Source organism: Cucurbita maxima, unplaced genomic scaffold (genome assembly GCF_002738345.1).
Source record: "Cucurbita maxima cultivar Rimu unplaced genomic scaffold, Cmax_1.0 Cma_Scf00029, whole genome shotgun sequence".
Taxonomy (NCBI): Eukaryota; Viridiplantae; Streptophyta; class Magnoliopsida; order Cucurbitales; family Cucurbitaceae; genus Cucurbita; species Cucurbita maxima.
The window spans coordinates 2,999,751-3,022,644 of NW_019272045.1; the positions used below are offsets into that span (position 1 = coordinate 2,999,751).

Here is a 22,894-nt window from a genome sequence, read left to right on the forward strand (position 1 = left end):
CATGGGTCACACTATCTCTATTAGTACGAGACATTTTAGGGAAACTAAAACTATAACCATGAGAGGTTATGTTTTGTAACAGCCCAAGCACACAACTAGCAGATTGTAACGATCTAGGCTCACCGCTAACCGATATTGTCCTCTTTGAGCTTTCTCTTTCGAACTTGCCCTCAATGTTTTTAAAGGGAGAGGTTTTCACACTCTTATAAAGGATGTTTCGTTCTCCTCCAATCCGAGGTAGGATATCACATAACTACTGTTAAGGATATTTAATAATAAATTATTGTTTACCATATATATTATATTTGATATTTTATTATAAGGCAAATATTAGATATTTGCCTTATTATAGTATCTTTCTATTTATTTTATTTCCATTTATTACTATTTCCATATCCTTGTAATTCATTTGATTATAAATAAGATAACTTTCACACCATTTAGGTGTGGTGGATTAATCAAACATTCACATGGTATCAGAGCCCTCTCGGTTTAACAACCCCGATCCTTTCTTTTCAATGGCTTTTGAATTCTCTAATCTTCTTCTCCACCACCCCTGCTGGTTTTGACGCTGCAGGGGCAGTCTTCATGGCTGCCGTAGTCGAAGCCGATTGATTACTCTTCGGCTCCACCCTATTGACCTCCAAATCACCTTTCGTCATACTCTGTACATACAACCTCACCTTTCCAACCCAATCGGTTTTCCCCTTGGCCAATATAGTCTCTCTCATTTTCTTCCCAATTCATCCTTCACATAAACCCTAACCTAAACCTATCAACCTTTTGCAGAGATTTACCTTCGGAATCTGGGTGCCGCACTGGCCTATTCGCCAACCAAGTTGCCGCCGCCCTTCCTGCCAAAATTGGCTTCTTCGCCCGATGAGGCGACTCTTCCGACTGCCCTTCTCGCCAAAATTGGCTCCTTCGCCCAATGTGGCGACTCTTCCAGCTTCAACATTTTCTTTGTCCCTTGCTCTAGGTTTCCCCTTCTACTTCTTGGGGTTAGAAATATTCTCACCAGAGCCAAGGCAGCATCGTCGCTAAGCGACAATCCCTCTTCATGGGTTAACATATTCTCGCCGAAGCCAAGGCAGCATCGCCGCTGAGCGGCGATCCCTCTGCAATTTTTGATGACCAAGAATCGGGTTGTTAGCATCTTCATGAAAAGTGTTTCTCAACCTCTTTGAATTTTTCAGATTCAAGCTTCACGTTCGTTTAAATCCGACGCTTAGCTTGCGGTGGGGTGTTAAGGATATTTAATAATAAATTATTGTTTACCATATATATTATATTTGATATTTTATTATAAGGCAAATATTAGATATTTGCCTTATTATAGTATCTTTCTATTTATTTTATTTCCATTTATTACTATTTCCATATCCTTGTAATTCATTTGATTATAAATAAGATAACTTTCACACCATTTAGGTGTGGTGGATTAATCAAACATTCACAACTACTATCTACTTTGGCTCATTATATATCGCCATGAGCCTCATGGTTGTAAAACGTGTTTACTAGAGAGAGAGAGATTTTCACCCAACTTATAAAGAATGTTTTGTTCCTATGTCCAACCGATGTGAATTATTCTTATCTCATTGGCCAAAAAAAACCAAAAAAACCAGCGGCCATGAGAGAGAGAGAGAGAGTACTTCACTTCAATGATCATCATCATGTGTGTTTCAATTTCAAATCCTGTCCCTGCAACCAGCTGCCCGCCGCCGCCACCGGAATTACTTCAGTTTTTCGATGTCTTTCCTAAAAAGAAGAGTCAACAATCATTTTCATGTCCGACGCTGACCGGTCTGTCAGAGATTATAACCGAAACCAAATCTCTGTTCTCATTAGCTTTTCCGATTGCTCTAACGGCTCTCATAATTTACTCCCGTTCAATCATTTCCATGCTTTTTCTCGGCCGGCTCGGTGACATTGAACTCGCCGCCGGTTCACTGGCCATCGCTTTTGTTAAGGATATTTAGTAATAAATTATAGTTTACCATATATATTATATTTGATATTTTATTATAAGACAAATATCTAATATTTGTCTTATTATATCTTTCCATTTATTGTTATTTCTATTTATTACTATTTCCATATCCTTGTAATTTATTTGATTATAAATAAGATAACTTTCACACGATTTAAATGTGGTGGATTAATCAAACATTCACAGCTTTCGCTAATATTACCGGTTACTCTGTTCTCTCCGGTTTGGCTTTAGGGATGGAGCCACTCTGTTCCCAAGCGTTTGGAGCCCACCGTCCGAACCCCTTTCTTTAACTCTTCACCGTGCGGTTATTTTTCTTCTTGTTTCTTCTTTACCCATTTCTTTACTGTGGGTAAAAATGGGTAAAATCCTCCTCTTCCTCCGCCAAGATCCGAGCATCACAGTCATGGCACAGACTTATTTGATTTTCTCGCTCTCCGACCTTGTCACCAATTCTTTCATTAATCCAATCAGAATTTACCTTCGCGCTCAGAGCATCACCGTCCCGCTCACTTTAGCGTCGCTAGGCGGGGCTCTCTGTCACGTGCCAATCAATTTCCTGTTGGTTAGTTATTTCGAATTTGGAGTAGCCGGCGTGGCGGCATCGGCGGCGGCTACGAATTTTTTGATGTTGGTTTTTTTGGTGGTCTACGTCGTCGTTTCGAGGGTTCACGTTCCGACATGGACGGCGCCGAGCCGGGAATGTTTGAGCGGTTGGAAGCCGCTCTTGGAGCTAGCCGCGCCGAGCTGTGTATTGGTTTGTTTGGAGTGGTGGTGGTACGAGATTATGATCGTGTTGTGTGGGCTTCTTGTGGACCCCAAAGCGACCGTTGCTTCGATGGGTGTTTTGATCCAAACGACGTGTTGATTTATATTTTTCCATCGTCTCTTGGTTTTGCTGTTTCCACGCGCGTTGGAAACGAGCTTGGCGGCGGCCGGTCAGAGAAGGCGAAACTCTCTGCCGTGGTAGCGGTGTTTGTGGCGGCGATGATGGGGTTGGGAGCGACGTCGTTTGCGACGGGGATGAGGAATAAGTGGGCCAGGATGTTTACCGACGACGCCGAGATTCTCCGGCTGACGGCCGTGGCTCTTCCTATTTTGGGGCTGTGTGAGCTCGGAAACTGCCCGCAGACGGTAGGATGCGGCGTTCTGAGAGGGAGCGCGCAGCCATCAGCGGCAGCGAATATAAACCTCGGCGCATTTGACGGAGTGGGCATGCCGGTGGCGGTTGGGCTTGCTTTCAGTTTAGGGGTTGGGTTTTGTGGGCTTTAGTTGGGCCTCTTGTCGGCCCAAGTTTGATGTACTGGGCTTATGTTGTATGTGGTCGGCACCACTGACGGGGAGTTTCAAGCTTGTAGGTCCCATGTGCTGACGTGTACAGTGGGTGGCCCATATATAATTCTTCCTAATTGACCCCTTTTCTTTTTCCTTTTATTTTATTTATCTAATCCCATCATATTATTAAAAAAAAAAAAAAAAAAACTATTTTAAATTTATTAATCTGTAATATTTGTTAATAATATTGACAATTTTTTTTTAATACGATATGATATGAAAACCTTAACCAATTTGGATCAAATAACTAATTTCATATTTTATGATTATAATGTAAACTAAAAAATTTTAAAACAAAAAAATACATTAATAAAATATCATAAATCTAGATTTAAATAATTCAATACAAAATTTATAATCATTTACCAAAATTTAAGTATCTATATTCATCCTAAGAATTGCTTTCCTTCCTTTTATTGGGCTTCGGCAGGGTAATTCTACATGGGCTGTAGAGGAAGTTGGGTCCATGGGCCTTTCTATTTCAGCCCAATATACGTTTTTTAATTAAATAGTTTCAAATATTGTATTTATAGCTATACGCGCGTATCGGATTTTCTTATGACTGAAATACCCCTAATAGAATTATAAGTTTTTATGGGCCTGACCCAAGCTAATCTTGTTGTATTCGTTCGTTAAAATGCTCCACTGGGCTCTTATCGAAAGGAACGGAAAGTTTCGAAGCCGCGAAACCACCGGGAAATTATGGCGCCGTCGTCTCAGATCAAGCGGCGGAAAACCCATCATACGCCATTGCGCCGGTAATTCTTGCATCTCCATTACGGCCACCGCTTCGTTTAAGTGGACAATCTCATCTCTGTTAGTTTCATTTTGTTTTCCTTTTGCTGTGAGTTGTTAATGTTGAAGCACCACGGATGCGGGGTTTAAAATTTTGATGGTTTGAGAGATTACGACATAGATGTTTGTTACTGCTGATGGTTTGATAGACAATTTCGGTAACTGATTTTGATTTTAAGGTGTTTCAATTTTTTAGGTTTCCAAGCTTTGTTTCTGTTAGATTGAGAAATGGAATTTGCGATGGTTTTGGAGGATTGAATGAAATTATCGATTAAGGGATTTTAATTCAAGTTGATTTTGATGTTTTTATTTTTGGATGATTATCGAAACTTCTGGATTTGATTTCATCTTGCTCATTGATCTTTTCGACGATGAAATAAATACAAAAGAACAGCGGCATTTTGTAGCAGGATTTAATGATTCTGAGATGAGTTCATTCCTAAAATGCTCCTATTGCAGAACTTTATCTTCAGCTGTTGTTTAGAGAGGAGTTTCAACATCAACCAAAGGCTCAACTGTGAGATTTTTCTCTCTTTGGTTTTGTTTTCGTAGTAAACTCCCATGGTTATTTATCAAACTTCAGTTTGCTTATGAGGATTTTGAATTTGCACAGTGGGATTGAATTTAGGATCCAACAGGCCAAGCAAGATGGTAGCACAGGTAATTATAAGATCCTTTATTCCTCATTTTGAAATTTTCTTTTGCCTGTTACTCTTTCTCCTGCTGAATTCATTGAATAATAGTTTCGAATCTGGTACTGCTTCTTTTGGTCTTAGAAGCATTCGAGATGAAAAAGATTAGAGAGTTGGGTGCCCCAAGCAAAGAAACATGGCCATTTCTTATCTTACTGAACAACCTTTGTGTCCAAAAAGGAAGCCTTATATTCTAAGAACACTCTCTCTGAAAGAGTTGGCACCCTGTAATTAAAGGAAACATTACCCGATTAGCACAAGTAAAACATATCTTTTTTCTAACAACAAATACATGGTTTATGTCTGAGATAATAAACCTTATTTAGTTGAGTTATAATCAATTTCTAACTTTTATTAATACTCACTCTAAATGTCTAATTTCATCAAATTGTACTACAAGCTTGCAATTTTGATTTCAAGTTTGATAAAATGTTGTAATTTTATTCTCAAATAAATTTTTGTTTAAAAATTTGTAAATGAAAAAAATGTTTTCACTTCTTGTCCATGCAGTATAAATGATATGGTATAATATGTATGTATGATACAAAATTGATAAGATTTTAAATAAATATTATATTATGCTTAAACTTTGTTGAAATTAGTGAGTTTATGGATTAAAGTTAGTGAATTGGAAAAAAAAAAAAAATGTTTAACAGTTTCCTTGGGACAATGAATTCTCATTTTGGAAGTCCAATAATGGGCAGGGTGCTTTTAGATGCGATTGAAATTTTAAACTTTTACTGTTGCATGATCTTTTCTCAAGACACCCCAAATCATATCCAAACAAATAACTCTTTTTATTTAAAAATATTACACTGATTAATAAATCAACAGATTCAAAACCAGATAGGGTTTTTTTTGAAAAAAAATAAGAACTAATTTAGGAAATATTTCCTGAGCGGCCATTTTTTTTAAATCCATCCAATTTATTTACAACTTAGAGTAAAAATTAAATGAGTAATTTTAAAATATGAATAAATGTGACCGTTTTCAATTATTTTCCTTCCCTCTTAAATTATGGTGAGGAGTCAATGATTTTAGAATTTAATCCACCAGGTTTTTGTCAGAATATTTTGGAGTCTTAATAATATAATGTTTTTAGTTTGATCATTTGGGTGGGAGATTGAACCAAACTTTTTTTATATTGTGTTTGATTTTTGGGCTTATAAATAATGGTTGAAAATTATTATTAATAAAACTTCCATAGATTTGAATCTACCTAACATGTTGTTCTTTTAACCCATGAAATTAACAAGTTTCTTTCGTTGAATTAAAGTTTCTAATTTTAATTTTAGAGAGAGAATTCCGTAACGGAGTCTTGTTCTTATCTAAAATAAAAGGACTAAAAAAGCATCAAAATTGAAATCTATATCAAGTTTAATTCAACATAAGAAAAGTTGAAAGCTGGATACAAAAAAGGTGCTTGTTGGTGCTCATAATTTACCAAGTTGTTGGTGCTTATAATTTACCAAGTTGAAATCTAATAGAACATAAGGATTTGCATGTACGTAAACAAACTAATTTTCCCCCCACGGAAATGGTTGAATGATTAATATCTCTTAACAGGGCTTTTGTTAGGTGTTGATTTCACCGAGAAAAATGTCGATTTTACTGGAAATTCGCTCAAATTCTTTGGGTTTCCTTCTAAATCACCAACTTTACTATTTTCTTTTTCAAAAATACCTTTTTCCTCCATTTTTATTAATTCCCATAATCGCAAATTCATCACAGGCACCTACAAGACTATAAACTGATAGAACGCTTTTTGATGAATCTAGAATTTCCCTGATCGAGAAATAGGAGTGGCAAAGTTTGCGGCTTTTGCCTTCGAGCCTGACCTTCTCATTTTTGGGTTGTTTCCGTTCATTGTCAATGGGTAGGGTTGCGGTGGGCGTGGCGGTGGTCAGTGCTGCGGCGGTTTGCGCGGTGGCGGCGCTGGTGGTGCGCCACCATATGAAAAACTCCGGCAAGTGGGCTCGAGCAATGGCCATTCTGAGAGAGTTCGAGGAAAAGTGTGGAACCCCTATTGCGAAACTCAGGCAGGTGGCCGACGCCATGACCGTTGAGATGCACGCCGGTCTCGCATCCGAAGGCGGCAGCAAGCTCAAGATGTTGATCAGCTATGTGGATAATCTCCCAACCGGGTAATGCGAATTATACTTTACTCAACCCCTTTTGATTTCCTTCTGAATTTTATTAGATCTATTTGTTAGTGGTGTTTGTTGGAGAAATTTTAAGATAATGAAGCCTTTTACCTGATGAAACAAGTTCGAATTTATGAATATTTTTCTCATTTCGTTGTGAACTTATTGTTTTTTAAGCCCATGCAGTGGCTTAAAAGACGACGAAACATTTTTCTTTGTTGTTTTGTCTGTATTTGAGGTTCTTTCTGTGATCTGGAGAGTTTGAAGAATCTGATTTTTTTCATGTACGAACATGCAGTCTTTTCCTAGATCTATCTTGATGTTTTTAATATAATATTCATGGTGTTTATTTTAATTGTTGATCTGTTGGATTTAACATTAATTCTTGCATTTTGTTACTATACCCCTTTTAGTTAATTTTGTTTTTTTAATTTCTCTCGGTTTCAAATCTCGATTGGTTTTCCCTTGAAGTTATCTCAATGGATTCGTTTTACTTATAATCGTAATTGGATATCCTCACTACAAATTCCAAATGCAAAGTTACTGGGATTCAAGAAATGTATGGAGTAGTTCCAATCTAATTTGATATGCCATATACTTTTCCATGGATGATATCTTTTAAAATGACAATTTTTCCAAGCTGTGAATTACTTACTTTTCCCTGCAAATTTAGAGATGAAAAAGGGCTCTTCTATGCATTGGATCTTGGCGGTACAAATTTTCGAGTGTTGCGTGTGCAGTTGGGAGGGAAGGACAAGCAAGTTGCTAAGCAAGAATTTGAAGAGGTTTCAATACCTCCACACTTGATGACTGGGTCTTCAGAAGTTAGTATTTTCCTCTTGAATTTTTAGTATGCATTTCCTTAGGATGGAGCTAAGCGGAAGTATCTGGTGCTGGTTCTGGTTCTGTCAGGCTCTATTTGATTTTATAGCTCAAGCACTCGCAAAATTTGTTGGGAAAGAAGGCGAAGGCTATCACCCAGCCCCAGGTAGGCAGAGGGAACTGGGTTTTACTTTCTCCTTCCCTGTGAGACAAACATCAATTTCGTCGGGGACACTTATTAAATGGACGAAAGGATTCAACATTGAAGACACGGTTAACCCTTAATCCTTAAGCTTTGTTATCATCTTTTATGTTGATAGGTTGCCATTCGTTGGACCTTTTAATCTATCATTCGTTGGACCTTTTAATCTATGTAACATTGTCATTTTACTTTGTTCTTAATGTGTAGCATCAAATCCACACAGATGACTGGCATTATCATTCAGAAAAAAAAAAAAAAAAAAAAAAAAAAAGCTGATTAGCTTCATTTAGGGTGTTCTTGTTGAGTTTGCGTCATGTTATATGCCTGAATTACACTCATCCCTGGTATGGAATTATTTGCTACCTAATATTCTGGGATGAACAAAGATAAAGAGATTTTACTCTTGCAGTGCTGGGTTTGGTGAAAAAAGGCTGGACTTCACCGTTGTTAGGAATGATGTGTGCCATGCTGGAGATATAATATTTCTTATTAAATCATATAGGTTATTTTCATTTGAATTATGAGAGGATTGTGGAAACTAAGATAATCAATTAGTTCAATACTTTATTGACTTGTGTAAAATGTCCATGCTTGTTATATGTATTGAAAATGGGGCACATATCATAGAAAAGTAAAACCATCTTCTCATGCTATCGTTATAGATCAGTTAGTTTCTCTTAGGATTGTCACTGGATCATGGATTTAGAATATATACACACACCATACAAAAAAGTTCATCGACATTTAGATAAATCATATTTGATCTTCACTGTTCATTGATTAAACGATTGAATGGATAAGTGCAAATGTACTTCACCAGGAGTTTGCAATGCACCGTGAAACTTTAATTTTTAAGTAATGGATCTTTCTTGAAAGTTGACAATAATTTGGCATACTATTTCAGGTTGGGGAAGATGTGGTGGGTGAATTAACTAGAGCCATGGAAAGGCAGAAACTTGACATGCGTGTAACGGCTTTGGTAATTCGATAGTTCAAGTTTTTTCCTACTTTTCCCTTTTCCAATGCTGATGCTCGATGTTCAGTTTGCACTATGATTGCATACTTTCATATTTCTGTGTGAGTTGATGAAGGGGGGTGTGGGTTTGTGTATGTGACTTTCTCCTTTCTGAGGTATAGGTAAATGACACAATTGGAACGTTAGCAGGAGGTAGATACCATCATAATGGCGTAATTGCTGCTGTGATTTTGGGCACTGGAACAAATGCAGCTTATGTAGAGCGTGTCCATGCTATTCCCAAGTGGCATGGGCTACTTCCTATGTCAGGAGAAATGGTTAGTGGATTGTGAGTTTTGTTATTTGTTTTTTGATTGTAATAATTTTACAGTCCGATGATGTGCATGAATTCATCAATGTATTGATGGTACCTGGGACGTTATATTAATGCAGGTAATTAACATGGAATGGGGTAACTTCCGGTCCTCGCATCTGCCTCTTACAGAATTTGATCAAGCATTGGATACAGAGAGTTTAAACCCTGGAGAACAGGTAAGATCATTCTTTACACAACACCTTCATTTGAGAATTACGCAAAAACAAAAAGGTTTTCAGAATATGCGTTGAATAAACTCCATTTCTACTTGTCAGATTTTTGAGAAGTTGATTTCTGGTATGTACTTGGGAGAAATTGTTCGTAGAGTATTGCTAAAGATGGCTGATGAAGCGGCTCTCTTTGGTGACACTGTTCCACCCAAACTGAAAATTCCATTTATATTGAGGTATACATACACTAACCATCTGTCCCTGATTATATTCGCTTCCTTGTAGATTGATGTTGGCATTTGCATTCTGTAAGTATTCCAAATCTGAAATGATGATTGTTGCTAGTTTCTGTTTCAGCCTGCACTTGCTATAACCAATACTTATTGCTGCCCTCGCTGTTTGTGGCTGATTGTGGAGATCTGAAACTAATTCTTCAAACCTGAACCTTAAATTTCTTCCCTCATAAATGGTTTAATTGTATTATGGGTCTTCATGTATGGCTTGTGTTAATGAACTTGGCTGTTAGGGTAAACTTCAGATTTGAATGGACTGTCTAAAAAGTTATCCCGTAGTGCCATTTTAGTTTAGTCTCGAAATTCTATTTGAACTTGCAAAAGTAACTTTTGGCCGCTCCAAAAATGTGCAGGACTCCCCACATGTCTGCCATGCATCACGACTCATCGCCTGACCTCAAAGTTGTTGGAAGCAAACTGAAGGATATTTTAGAGGTAGGGTGCTACTTCATAAGATCTCTTTGCGTTTAGTTTAATATATGGAAGTTATGGTGACCATTCATCTAAAATTTAATATCCTACAACTTGCCTTACTTTGACGATCAAATATAGTAACGTACAGTTAGACTATTGTCCTATGCGAATGTTGCATGCTGATCTAAATACTATTGTCCTATGAAAATGGTTAAGATCTGTGCATGCTGATCTAAACACTCACTTATTAACTCGAATGCATAAGGTTTACTCATTATTCTTTTCCTTTTGCTTTGCTTCCAGATACCTAATACCTCCTTGAAAACAAGAAAAATCATAGTGGAGCTCTGTGACGTAGTTGCCACGCGGGGCGCACGCCTATCTGCTGCTGGTATCTTAGGAATCCTGAAGAAACTTGGAAAAGATACTGTCCAGGATGGAGTGAAGCAGCAGTCCGTTGTAGCAATGGATGGAGGGTTGTATGAGCACTACACGAGATTCAGAACCACCATGGAAAGTACACTGAAGGAGCTACTTGGAGATGGGGTAGCTGAAAACATCGTTGTCGAGCATTCAAAGGATGGTTCTGGCATCGGAGCTGCGCTGCTCGCAGCCTCTCACTCTCAATATCTCGAGGCATACGAAACCTAAGGGAAAAGGGTCAAATTGCAGGTAGTATGCTATGTGGAGTGTGGTAGAAGCTTTAGATTTCGTTGAATTTTCTGCTCTCCTTTTCACATTATCTCACTTTCTGATGCCTTAGACCCTAGCTGAAGAGTTCATTCCCAATCCTTTATTTATGGTTATTGAGAGCATATGAAATGCACCAAACCTTAAAAATGTAGCCAAACAAAGGGAGCGTGTCGGAAAACCGACACTAAGATAATTTTTCATGGTTGCTATGCAAATAAAAAGGGCATAAGCATAAGCATAAGCAATGTGGCTGTGCTTCTATTGAATTTGGGTGTTATCAATGCATTCTAACTGTCTTTTCATATTATCTTCTCACACTTGCAATGGTTGTACTAAAAATGAAAAATCTATCGACCGAAACAGAAAAGTTGCCTGATTTGTGAAGAATTTGTGGGGGATTTTTGTTAAATCGATTTGGAGATTTGCATCGGCAATAACCAAGCAATTGATTTCATCGCATTTTGTCGTAAGTTGTAGTGTGAACAAATGGTGTATTTTGTTAGTGTATAGTTCTTAGTGTGAACAAATGGAGTTTTTTATAACCGCCAAAATAAGGTTGTCCACAATTTGATATATCATTAAATAATGTATTATTTGATTCCATCAAACTATACCTAAACATCTTTATTGAATGAAAGTTAGTATGAACAAACCCCACACCAATAAATCACTAGAAATTTGGACATTCTGAAACGATATGTTCAAAAGAAAGAATGAATGAAGAAATAAGATGATTATCCTCTCAGTGTACAGATGCCACCTAACAGTCGCACCAAATTTGGGGAATGAATTTAGAATCGTTTCTGATAGAAAAGCTTCTTCTTCTTCTTCTTCTTCATTGACTATTCCGTTTCCATAATCTTCACATTCTGCGGATGATTCCATCGCACTTTTTTTCTCTCTCTTCTCAGATTGACTTACAGTGGACAGATTCTCTCTCGATCACTCTAATTTGGTCGATTCCTTAATCTGTGGTGTTCGATTTCTATTTCTATTTCCTTCGCTTTCCAATCGATTCCCCTTTCGCTCCAATTTTCTACCACCGTCATGTTCCTCCACCCTCTTTGACTCTCGTTTCCACAGAAATTGCGTGGAATTTGAGTTTTTTGATTTGATCATCTGGTATTGGGAATTGGTTGTTGAGATGAAGATAGTGGAATTGGAAGATGCTGGGACTGATCGGGAAGATGAAATTGGTAGCGGTCAGATTGTGAAGGTGGATGCTAAAAGAGCTTTGGTTGGGGCTGGGGCTCGAATCTTGTTTTACCCTACCCTTTTCTACAACGTTCTTCGTAATAAAATGGAAGCCGAATTTAGATGGTGGGATGAAGTCGATCAGGTTTGATTTCTGCGTTCTTTTACTTGTATGCTCTTGATTTTGCTCCATTCTGATCAATCCATGAATGGATTGTTATGTTCTTGATTGGAGCTGTTTGACTTTCCGGACAAGAAAACTTTAGTCTGTATGATGGATTTGATTGTCTTCAGCCCTCGAGCCTCTACAGAATTCCGCTCGCCCCAGTCCTTAGTAGCATTGACAAAGGAGAACAGTCCCCTGTTGTTGATAGATAGAGAGCTTACCGTCACACCCCTATATCGTTGCGATTGTTGTCATAGAAAAAGAGTTTGTTTTCGGTAAAAAAGCATGCTTATAGTATAACCGTACTCTCTCTACAAGGACATAGGGAACGAGTTACCTATTCTTAATGGCCAAAGCGAACCCAAATCAAATCTAGGATTTGAACCTACAACCAATTGGTTAACCACCAACCACTCTACGACTGAGCTACTGAGCAACAACATTAAATTAGGTCTCATTCTCAACCCCTGACCAATATGAGCTCGAGGACATATATGATCTGTAGCTGGTAGTGATAGCGGAACGAGAGAATCACAAGAATTGTGGATTTGTTTGTATGTGATTATGTAGTTTTTGTTGTAGATTTGTGTCTGTTATTAATGTGAACGAATTTGTTCTTCCTTGCCAGTATCTTCTGCTGGGTGCAGTGCCGTTCCCCAAACACGTGCCGAGATTGAAGAAGCTCGGTGTTGGCGGCGTGATCACTCTCAATGAACCTTATGAAACATTAGTTCCATCTTCCTTGTATTATGTGAGTCCTGAGTTTGTTTGAATATCCATTTGATGCTTCAAAGTTGTACTAATTGAATGTTGTGCAGCGCCATGGAATTGACCACTTACAAATCCCCACCAGAGATTACTGTTTTGCTCCTAAATTTTCTGATATTAGACGTGCTGTGGACTTCATTCACAGTGAGCTACTTTCTTACCTCATTTCTTCCTCTGTTTCTTCCATTATGTGTGCTATACATGTTGTTTGTCTTTAGGAAATGCATCATCTGGTAAAACGACATACGTCCATTGTAAAGCAGGGCGAGGAAGGAGCACGACCGTTGTGCTTTGCTATTTGGTAATCTCATATGTACCCTTCTATGCAGAACCTCTGTATAGTAGTGAGTCGAGATTATGTTGATTTGCTTCTTTATTTTTCAGGTCAAATATAAGCACATGACCCCGTCTGCCGCCCTGGAATATGTGCGCTTGAGAAGACCACGCGTGTTGCTCGCCCCATCGCAGTGGGAGGTAAAAGAACTCCTCAAACTTAAAATTGTTTAGATCATAAGCTTGTGGAAAGCCATACAGTTTTTAGTCTGTTGATTGAGCAATTCAATAGCCAAGTCGTATTGTTCTCTGATAACGTAACGACTTAAGCCCACTGCTAGTAGATATTGTCTTCTTTGGGCTTTCCCTTTCGAGCTTCCCCTCAAGGTTTTTAAAACGTGTCGACTAGGGAGAGGTTTTCACACTCTTACAAAGGGTGTTTCGTTCTCCTCCCCAATTGATGTGGGATCTCACAGACAAGCTTTGCCTCATCATGGGTTTCTTTTGTGGTATTACAACATGCAGGCTGTTCAAGAATACAGCAACTGTCGTCCAGCTACGAGTTCCAGCTCACCCTCAGGAGGAGATGCGGTGCTCATTACGAAAGACGATCTAGAAGGATATCATGGTACGTGCATCGACGGTGCGGGTAGACAACTTGCAGTTGTCCCTAGGATGGGTAAGTCAAAGCCAATGATAGCAAGGTTGTCCTGCCTCTTCTCCTCGTTGATAGTTCATGGCAGTAGTGGATCTCTCATTAAGCGTCTGCCCGTGTCGGAGGCTCGTGCTTGTTGATGACCAACTTACATCACAGCACACCACCTGCTCGCTCTTGTTTAGAAGCGTCAAGGAAGTAAGAAACAGAATCAAACAAACGATGTTCGTCAAAGCACATAGAACACGAAACTACAATTAGGTTGTACATAACTGGTACGTCGAAATTTCCCTTCCCTTGAATTATCTTATGAAGAAAACCATAATTAGGTTTTTGCTGATGGAAAATATTAAGCTTGTTGGGTATGGAGTCGAACGTGGTAACGACCGTACTTAGGTTGTATACCGATGTCCTTTGGTTCGATGGAGTCGAAAATGTAAACCACAATCAATGTCAAGGAGAAAGCAAGTTCTTTCAATTGGGTTAAAACTTTGTGAATGAATGGAGCCTACTTGACCAACTATTGTGGTTTGGTAACGCGTCTCTATCCAAAATTACTCCTTTAGATATCATTAGTGTATTGGATAGTTGCATTTAAAGGTGATGAAGTTGGTCGATTGGGCTACTGTTAAGCCACAATCATGTTTTAGTTGATCTGTTTAATCTAGTTTGGTATAAATTAAGCTCGTTTATAGGTTTAATGACCCTGAACTAAAAACTATTAGAATCGAACCTAAATTTGAGATAAAGCTAGCCTAATCAAAATAAATGCTAAGTAGAAACGGAGTCGAAGCTAAACCAAGTCGTATTACGTTTTAATGAAGTGTAATGCGTTGATCAAACAAAATCATTATGGCTGAAATGAACAATCATGTGTTGAATCGAACAAAATCATAACGTTTTAATTGAATTGTAATGTGGTAAGTGGAAACACAATACCTTAAATTGATCAATGAAATTGCACGTCCAATTGGCGATAGAGGTCACATCTTCTTCAACGAGCTCGGGTGATGCTTGCAACAAACTGAAATGCGGGTATGATTTCTATGAGCGAAAACAATAGCAAATTCAAGACAAGATGCAACGACAATGACCTAAAGACAGTATACGGTGGTATAATGAATAAAGGGATTAAATGAGCATTAGGAAACCTAAGACCAACGAGTCCACCTTGCCTCATGGACATCTCTATTTGACACGAAAAGGAAATCATTGGTGGAACAATTAAAGCTTGTGGGAAGTGCGATGTGATTTGTGAAGAAGAGACAAATGTGACGTGATTTTCTGGTACCAAAGCTATTCAAAAAGTCTCTAACTTCTATTGATGTCAGTACTGAAGACATCAACCGATGTTATTTCTTGATGTCCACGAGGGAGGTTTCTGTCGATAATAGGTTTTGTATTACATTAGCCTATTTTATCATCAACGAAACGTAGACCAACCAATCTTTGTTAACACTTTTGCCGACGATTGTTTTTCATCAAAAAAACCTTTCTCAACATTTTTTCTTTTTACATTTCTCTTTGGCATAAAAAAAAAAAAGAATCCAAATTATACCATACCTTAATTATGAGCTTCCAAAAAGTTACATGAATGGTTTTAGATTAAAGATCAACATTTTGTTCTAATATCGTCAAACATACCTCAACTTCCTTAAACAAACATGAAAAACGAGATTCGAGATAGAAACGAGAATTACTTACATCCTACTCAATTCGGACTTAAAGATAAAGATTGTCTGCGTCCCATTTTTGATACCCGATCTTCATGTTCTACCTCTCCATTATACTTAGGGCCTAAGTAAAGTACTTTACAAGATGTATTGTCTACATACATACATATATATATATATATATATATTTAACATCTCTCATATCTTATAAGAAATTTAATAAAAAAAAAACATAGAGAATAAATAGATTATGATTGGTCATTAAAAAAAATAAATGCAAAAAGGGAAAGGGGTCTATGGCACTATGGAAGAATCCAATAAAAGGTTGAGTTTGGCCATGTTGTGATATTCCTCTTTGCACTAATATAATTCTTTCTGCAACTTCTTTTTGGGACCAAATCTGCAAACCAAAAAGATAGCCCTAACCCTAATATTATATCTTTACAATCTTTCCAAACCTATCGTCTCTCTAGGATCTTCTTCTCTCCGTAACCCTAGCAGCACGGAAACGGTAGAAAATGACCTGTAACAACCCAAACCCACTGCTAGCAAATATTGTACCATTCGGGTTTTCCACTTTCCAACCTATGTGGGATCTCACAGGCCAATCAGATAACATTGTTAAGCTTAAAACGTGACGTTTATCTACCATGATCGCTCATACTCTAAAGAAATCCCAAGTACACACCTTGATATCTTGAACCATTAAGTCAGCTAACTCGTGGAGATTCACTCTATCTTCTTAACACTTCGTGTTAGCGTTAAACTAAGCTAAATTCAAATTTCTCGCCAATGTACCTAACTTTATAATCGACCCGAAAACCGAAGTTATAAGGAGGGAGAGAGAGAGATTTGGAAGATGATGAGCTCATTATGTAATGTCATTTTCAAATCCAAAAGCTTCTCTCATTCATAATTGTCTTTGTTCTTCCATTTCTATTATATTAATTCCATGCATGTCCTTCAGAATCAAAAAGAACCCAACATGCACCACGTTACTCTCTCTCTCTCTCTCTCTCTCTCTCTCTCTCTATATATATATATATGTATATACAAATTGAGAGAGAGAAACATACACTGCATCATATCTAATTATATATGAATTCCTTCAAAAATGAAATAAAGTTGGAATCTAGAATAGAATAAAGTAAAAAAGGAAGTAAAATGAGTGTCTTAAGCTACCAAAAAACACGAAATTAGCTGACATTAAGTATGAAACTCCATGCCATTCTTATACGAACAGAAAGATCCTCAAATAAAATTCCAATAAGAAGAAAAAAAATCGATATCTCGAACAAAAAAAACGACGTATCGAGGCCTACCAACATGCATATAGACATAAATCTGCACCTCAAACACATAAACTCTTTTAAAGGCTGAGTCATGGTTGGATGAGAAAGAATAAAAGGGGAAATATAAAGCACATTCTATGATATGGAGAGCCACTATGAGTGATTTCCCATTGACATGTCTAAAGTTAATTTACTTTTTTCAAAACGAAAATATGTAGATTATAACAATCACATTATTCCCACAAACTTGAATAATGCGTAAGCTGTAAAAAAAAGGTTAAAAAAACACTTTTTCCACAAAATTTTTGTCTACACAAGCTCACCGCTAGTAGATATTGTTTGCTTTGGCCTATTACGTATCGTCGTTAGCCTAACAGTTTTAAGATAAAACCGCATCTACTATGGAGAGGGTCTAGCCCTACTCCGACCAGTGCCTCACACTGTTCGGTGACTGGCTATGATACCATTTGTAACAACCCAAGTCTATCACTAGTTCTAGTAGATATTGTCCGTTTTGGCCTATTACATATCGCTTTCAACCTCACATTTTTAAGGAGAGATTTCCACACCCTTATAAGGAATGTTTCGTTGTATCTCCAACCGACATGGGATCTCACAATTCACCTCCCTCGGGAACCTAGCGTCTTTGCTGGCACATCGCCCAGTGTCTGGCTTTGATACCATTTGTAACAACCCAATCCCACCGCTAGCAGATTACGTATCGTCGTCAAACTCACGGTATTAGAACACTTCTACTAGAGCCTTATAAGAAATGTTTCGTTACCCTCTCCAACCAATCTGGGGTCTCCATAATCCACCCCCTTGGAGGCCCAGCGTCCTCGCTAGCACACCGTTGGATGTCTAACTCTGATACCATTTGTAACAACAGCTCAAGCCCACCGCTAACAGATATTGTCCGTGTTGTCCATATTGTCCGTTTTGTCCCGTTATGTATCACCGTCAAACTCACAGTTTTAAAACGCGTCTGATAGAGAGAGGTTTTCACACCCTATAAGTAATGCTTCGTTCCCCTCTCCAACCGAGGTAAGATTTCATAAAAATGGTTTTCTCGAGCTTAGAATATCAAACATGTTGGTTAACATATGCTTTCTAAACCTCCGAGTTAAAGACGTCAAACTTGTGCCCGCCCTAAGAAATTAAACGACAATAGTGTAGAGAGGGCGGGAAAGAGAATGATTGGAATATAAAGGTTTTGAAAGAGAAGCAACCACACAGTTGGTTCCCTTTTGAAAAGGATGAAAGTAAGTAATACAATAGCAATTAGTAGTAGGAGCATGCAGCATCTTAATTTTCTCCAAAGTGCTCATAAAGTTGAAGATACATACAAAAACAAAAATTCAATCTTTACCTGTAATTGCATATCAACTTTCCTAACAACACAAACAATCAGTGATAATAGAAGCTCAAGCTCAATGGGATAGAAACGCTTATCAATTTCTGGTGTATTTCTGTGTAAATTCCAAAAAAAGAAACAACATAAAAACATGAACTGTACAAGAATTTCAAAACAAAAAAACAGAAAAAAAAGAAGAAAAAAAAAACAATCAAAATTAAAGAAAGAATAAGTGATGAAGAAGATGATACTGTAATGATAACGGTGGTGATTTTGATGCCTCTGACTGCATTTTTCTTGCTTTCATTCACCCTTTTCCTTCCAAAGCTGCACCCTTTTTTTTTCTTCTTTTTCTTTTTTCCCCCCTTTTCTTTTCCAGCATGGAATTTGTTTAATAAAAAAGAAGACAAAGAAATGGGATTATTTTGTTTCCAAGAGAAATCGAAGAGAGAAGCTTGGGAGGAGTAATAATGTTGTCTGTCTGTCTGTCTGTCTGTCTGTCTGTCTGTCTCTTCAAGGAAGAAGAAACTTCTTGGGTGTTTTGTTTTGTGTTGTGTTTCGTGTTTTGTGTTTTGTTTTTTGGTCCTTTTTTGGTTCTATCAATGATGATTTGGGTTGTCAGGGTCAGGCCAGAAAGGCGAGTACTTCATCCATTCTGCTGCTTCTTGAGCGTTGCTTCCCATGGTTGACTCCTACATCATAAACCATGCACAAATATTAGGGTTTACTTTCCCTTACGTTCTCGTGTTGTTCGTATCGATAATTATGATAATTATTCATCGTATCGATACAATACAAAACTTATGGCATTAAAAATTTTGAACACAAAAAAGCAGAATAAGTTTCATTCCAAATTAAATGAAGCAGAATATATTCTGTTGTCTGAATCATTTTGAGCTTTGCTTTTTCCATAATCATAAAATAAACACTAACACTTTGATTCTGAGAAGAAAACTATAATAAAAGAAAGAGATAAAGAAGGGAGAGTATCACTGTTTCCTTACTCTTTAATTCAAAATTATACCAATAAAGAATTTCCATTTCTTTCCTTTTTCTTGTTTTTATTCATCTCCCTTTTACATAAATATTCCTTCCGAGTTTAGTTCCTAAATTTTTAAAACTTAGCTTAATAACCCGTCAAAGTTCTCTATTTATAAATTTGTTAGACACAAAATTAAAATTTTAGACGTGAAAGGGTTCGTAAAATTGACTCACTTCTTTGATATTAGAGGAAGTGCAGCCCATTATGAGTTCTTCCAAACCAGAAGCAGACCTCCCTCCTAGCTTATGATGATGTTGTTGCTGTTGCTGTAAAGAAAACCCATCATCTTGAATGACTTTTTTTTTTTTTTTTTTAATAAAACTTTCTTTTCTCAAAGCTTATAATATTCCAAAGTGAAAAGAGTTCGTACGATATGCCAAATCTTTCACTAAAACAAAATTAGTTACCTGAAAGCTTTCGTTTTGCAGTATCAATGGAGAAACACGGTACGAGTCATGGTCGAGAATGATCGAGGAATGGTGGAGAGGAGGCGGGCAGATGATTGTCGAGATTGGGTTTGAAGGTCGGGTGATTTGAAATGCAGTTGTCGCCATTGGATGGTGATGCTGCCGTTGAAGGTGGTGGTGACGGTGGTGGTCTCCGATGTCCTCAGTCGGGGCGGATTCTCTCGTCGTTGAAGCTTCTCCAATGCCAACCTGTGGAAGATATAGAACAAACTAGTTAAATTACAAACTTTTGGTAATTTAGATGATAATTATAATAATGTTCCCTAAATCTCTAATTAGGCCCATGAAATTATGCTGCAAATGCAAGCAAAATGAGGTATGACAAAACCTAATTTTAAATTATGATTGATTTAATCATAAATATATTTATTTGTCCTAATTAGCTTATTCTTTCTAAATTGCATTTACACCCCTAGACTACAAAGAATACAAAAAATGGACTATTCCCTTCTTTGCATGGAATCAAAAATTACACGAACCTCATCGAAGTTTCTCCTGAAGGAACCAAACCCAAAATGATCGGCTTTGAATTGTTGAATGTGATCCAATCCGCCGTAAGTGACGGCGATATGTGGCGGAGGACAAAGACCGCCACTGCCGCCCACGGGAGACATTTCGTCTCTCGGGGTCGCCATTTCCCGAGAAGAAGAACAACTCCCGCTCCCACTCTCCCTCCTACTACTAAGAACAACATTGTCGCCAGTAACCTCTCCGATGCCGCCGCCGCCGCCCTTCTCGGCCGACGACCAGTTGCACTGACGTGGCTGTGTCTGATAAAATATCTTAGAAACGACAAGCTCGCCTTCTTTCTCCTCCTCGTGTTGGCCCAAATGGTATTGGTGCATGACCCAGTTGGTTTTTTCGGGTTTTCGATTTTTTCCGAAGTTGGTGTAAAGTACGAGGATTTTCTTGCAGCCCTTTTGGCGGCCGCTGGCCATAACCGGTCGTGTTTTGCCGGTCTTATGCCACCGTGTTTCGCCGCCGCCTTGGAAGTCGCATTCCGTTTGGATTTTTCTTCGCTTTCTTGTTCCTGTCGTGTAGGCTTTTGATGGCCTGTGGAAGAAATGCCTACTCAACCCATCTCTTGTAACTCCTGCACCAACAAACCAAATTATTCATTTTAAAATTAAAAAGATTGGATTTTTTTTTTTTTTTTTTTAATTGGGACAAGAATTTAGCAAAATTCCAAGTTGGTTGGCTTAGGTGCAACCATAATGCAAAATGGGTTTCCCTCTAAAGTCATATCCAACTTGAAAGGAAGAACAAAAGAACAAAAAAAACAAAAAATCCTAGCTGAATTGGATACATATATAAGCAAACATAATTTCCCTCTTTTTAAAAATTAAAAAACAAAAACAATAATAATAAATTTGACTAAAAATATTCCTGTTTATCCAAATTGTTTTTTCATTTGATAGAGAGAAAAAGAATTACCAGGAAGCTTTTCAGGGTGAGTATAGCAAATCCCATCTTCACCTTCAATTGTAGGAATGAACTCATCGATCAAAGGGTGAGATTTGATATCATTTTTAGCTTCAACTTTAGCTTCAAGGTGTTCTATCAGTTCTTGGTCTGTCGGGTCAAATTTCACTCCTGCTGGTAGACCTAACCAATCCTGCACACTCCATTCCAAAATCTCCCAACTAAATCCCACCTAAACCCAAAAGAAGTATTGTTTTTACGAAAGTAAAAGTAAAAGGTGTTGTGTTTTTTTTTTTACCGGCTTGGCTTCAAGCTTGTGTCCGCACCCTGGGCACTGCTTTGATCCGCACTTTTGATGCTCCTCAAGCTTCGCATCTATGAGATCAGAGCTGGTGATGCTCCCTAAACTGCTCTTCATGCTCAAACCCTTTGATATTCTTCTTTGAACGCCGTCGTTTTAGAAGCTCCTCCTTCTTCTTCTTCTATCATTCAAGCTTGATATCAACTTGGTATTGTGAATTCTCATCACTGTAAACAAAAAGGAGCCAGCTTCTGAAACCCCAGTGATTGAATTTGAAATCTAAGAACTGGGTTTTGTTCAAAATAGAAAGAGGAAGAAGGGAAAGCTTCAATTTTGTTGAAACCCACAGAGAGGAGAAGATAAAAGCTATATACTTACTTACTTACTTACTTACCCTAAATAAAGAAAGAAAGAAAGAAAGAAAGAAGAAGAAACTGTGGATTTGGGTTTGGAGAGAGCTATAAGGTTTGCTTTAACAACAGAAAGAAGAAGAAGAGAAACAAACCAGAATTTGGTCTTAACTTTAACTGAAGAGAGAGAGAGAGAGAGAGAGAGAGAGAGAGAGAGAAGGGAAAAGAAAAAGGTGAGCCTCAAAACCTACACAGAAGCTTTAAGGGTTTGGGGAAATTTAGAACAAAATGATATCATAATATCTAATGATATCATATGTAGGCGGTTTGTGGGAAAAGAGAGAGAGAGAGAGAGAGAGAGATTTTTGTAAAGGCTCAAGGAGCTGATCTCTGCCTGCTGCCTTGTTTGTTTCTTTTGCTTCAACCCTTGACTACAAAAGCAAAAGGCAAAAATAAAAACAAAAACAAAAACGGCCTTCTTTCACAGCTGTTAATCTCTTAGGCCCAATTCCTAAGGCTTTCGAATATTTCACTCCATCCATCCTATCTTTTCGTTTTGTTTTAGCCCACACCCACTTCTCCATTTTCACACACAACCCACTGTCTCTCCTTTCTTTCACTAATTTAATTTAAAAAGAAATCAACGGTTAAAAAGTTCAATCTCTGTTGTCTGAACTAAACTTAAACTTAAACCTAGTTTGGTTTGGTTAGGTTGAGAGGGTAGAAGTGATAGGTTTTGGACATGGCAAAATCTTTGAGTACAAACTCAGATCCTAGAGAAAAAAATTTAAGCACCCACCTCTTGTTTTTGCTTTTCTTTTTTTCTATGTACTTTTTTTTATACATTTTTTGCATGACTGTTTCACTTTCGAGCCTAAGTTTCTTCATGAGGAAATGCTAGAGAGAGAAACTCACATGGGTATCGAGCTGAGGTGCTGGGGTCATTATGCTTTTAGCCATGAATGTTGCTGAGAGAGAGAGAGAGAGAGAGAGATTAGAAGGAGGTTGCTTGATATGCAAGGCAAATGAGCAGTATATTTGATGGACCACCAC

General features: G+C 37.8%; 4 protein-coding genes and 1 pseudogene across 8 annotated transcripts; 4 read left to right on the forward strand and 1 right to left on the reverse strand.

Annotated features, from left to right (window-relative positions):
* The first annotated feature begins 2,151 nt into the window (after window positions 1-2,151).
* Window positions 2,152-3,355, forward strand: LOC111465332 (annotated as a pseudogene).
* A 610-nt stretch (window positions 3,356-3,965) lies between these two features.
* On the forward strand, window positions 3,966-5,051 carry LOC111465739. The gene is made up of 4 exons (XM_023110267.1): window positions 3,966-4,086; window positions 4,583-4,640; window positions 4,737-4,783; window positions 4,903-5,051. The coding sequence occupies exons 1-4, from the start codon at window positions 3,966-3,968 to the stop codon at window positions 5,010-5,012; spliced, it is 336 nt and encodes a 111-aa protein (XP_022966035.1). The 3' UTR covers window positions 5,013-5,051.
* A 1,251-nt stretch (window positions 5,052-6,302) lies between these two features.
* Window positions 6,303-11,161, forward strand: LOC111465510 (hexokinase-1-like). Of its 2 annotated transcripts, XM_023109919.1 has the most exons (10): window positions 6,303-6,319; window positions 6,696-6,959; window positions 7,633-7,783; window positions 7,872-8,054; window positions 8,888-8,962; window positions 9,121-9,276; window positions 9,392-9,490; window positions 9,590-9,720; window positions 10,131-10,212; window positions 10,495-11,161. In XM_023109919.1, coding segments are annotated over exons 1-10 (1,491 nt in total). In that variant the 5' UTR covers window positions 6,303-6,317; the 3' UTR covers window positions 10,843-11,161. The 2 variants fall into 2 exon arrangements, with proteins under 2 accessions (XP_022965687.1, XP_022965686.1); XM_023109918.1 differs by lacking the exon at window positions 6,303-6,319 and having other exon boundaries at window positions 6,547-6,959.
* Window positions 11,162-11,580: 419 nt separating this feature from the next.
* Window positions 11,581-14,572, forward strand: LOC111465628 (putative dual specificity protein phosphatase DSP8). The gene is made up of 6 exons (XM_023110107.1): window positions 11,581-12,223; window positions 12,873-12,995; window positions 13,063-13,156; window positions 13,231-13,313; window positions 13,397-13,486; window positions 13,811-14,572. The coding sequence occupies exons 1-6, from the start codon at window positions 12,029-12,031 to the stop codon at window positions 14,078-14,080; spliced, it is 855 nt and encodes a 284-aa protein (XP_022965875.1). The 5' UTR covers window positions 11,581-12,028; the 3' UTR covers window positions 14,081-14,572.
* A 3,617-nt stretch (window positions 14,573-18,189) lies between these two features.
* On the reverse strand, window positions 18,190-22,241 carry LOC111465540 (NAC domain-containing protein 72-like). 4 transcript variants are annotated; one of them, XM_023109965.1, is made up of 7 exons: window positions 21,886-22,240; window positions 21,489-21,718; window positions 21,203-21,383; window positions 20,248-20,861; window positions 19,709-19,957; window positions 19,475-19,567; window positions 18,190-18,951 (listed from the first exon to the last, which is right to left on the reverse strand). In XM_023109965.1, exons 2-7 carry the CDS (start codon window positions 21,606-21,608, stop codon window positions 18,859-18,861), a joined length of 1,350 nt encoding a protein of 449 aa, XP_022965733.1. In that variant the 5' UTR covers window positions 21,609-21,718; window positions 21,886-22,240; the 3' UTR covers window positions 18,190-18,858. The 4 variants fall into 4 exon arrangements, with proteins under 4 accessions (XP_022965733.1, XP_022965734.1, XP_022965735.1 ...); XM_023109966.1 differs by having other exon boundaries at window positions 21,874-22,240; XM_023109967.1 differs by having other exon boundaries at window positions 21,203-21,390; window positions 21,489-22,241.
* Between the last annotated feature and the right edge of the window lie 653 nt (window positions 22,242-22,894).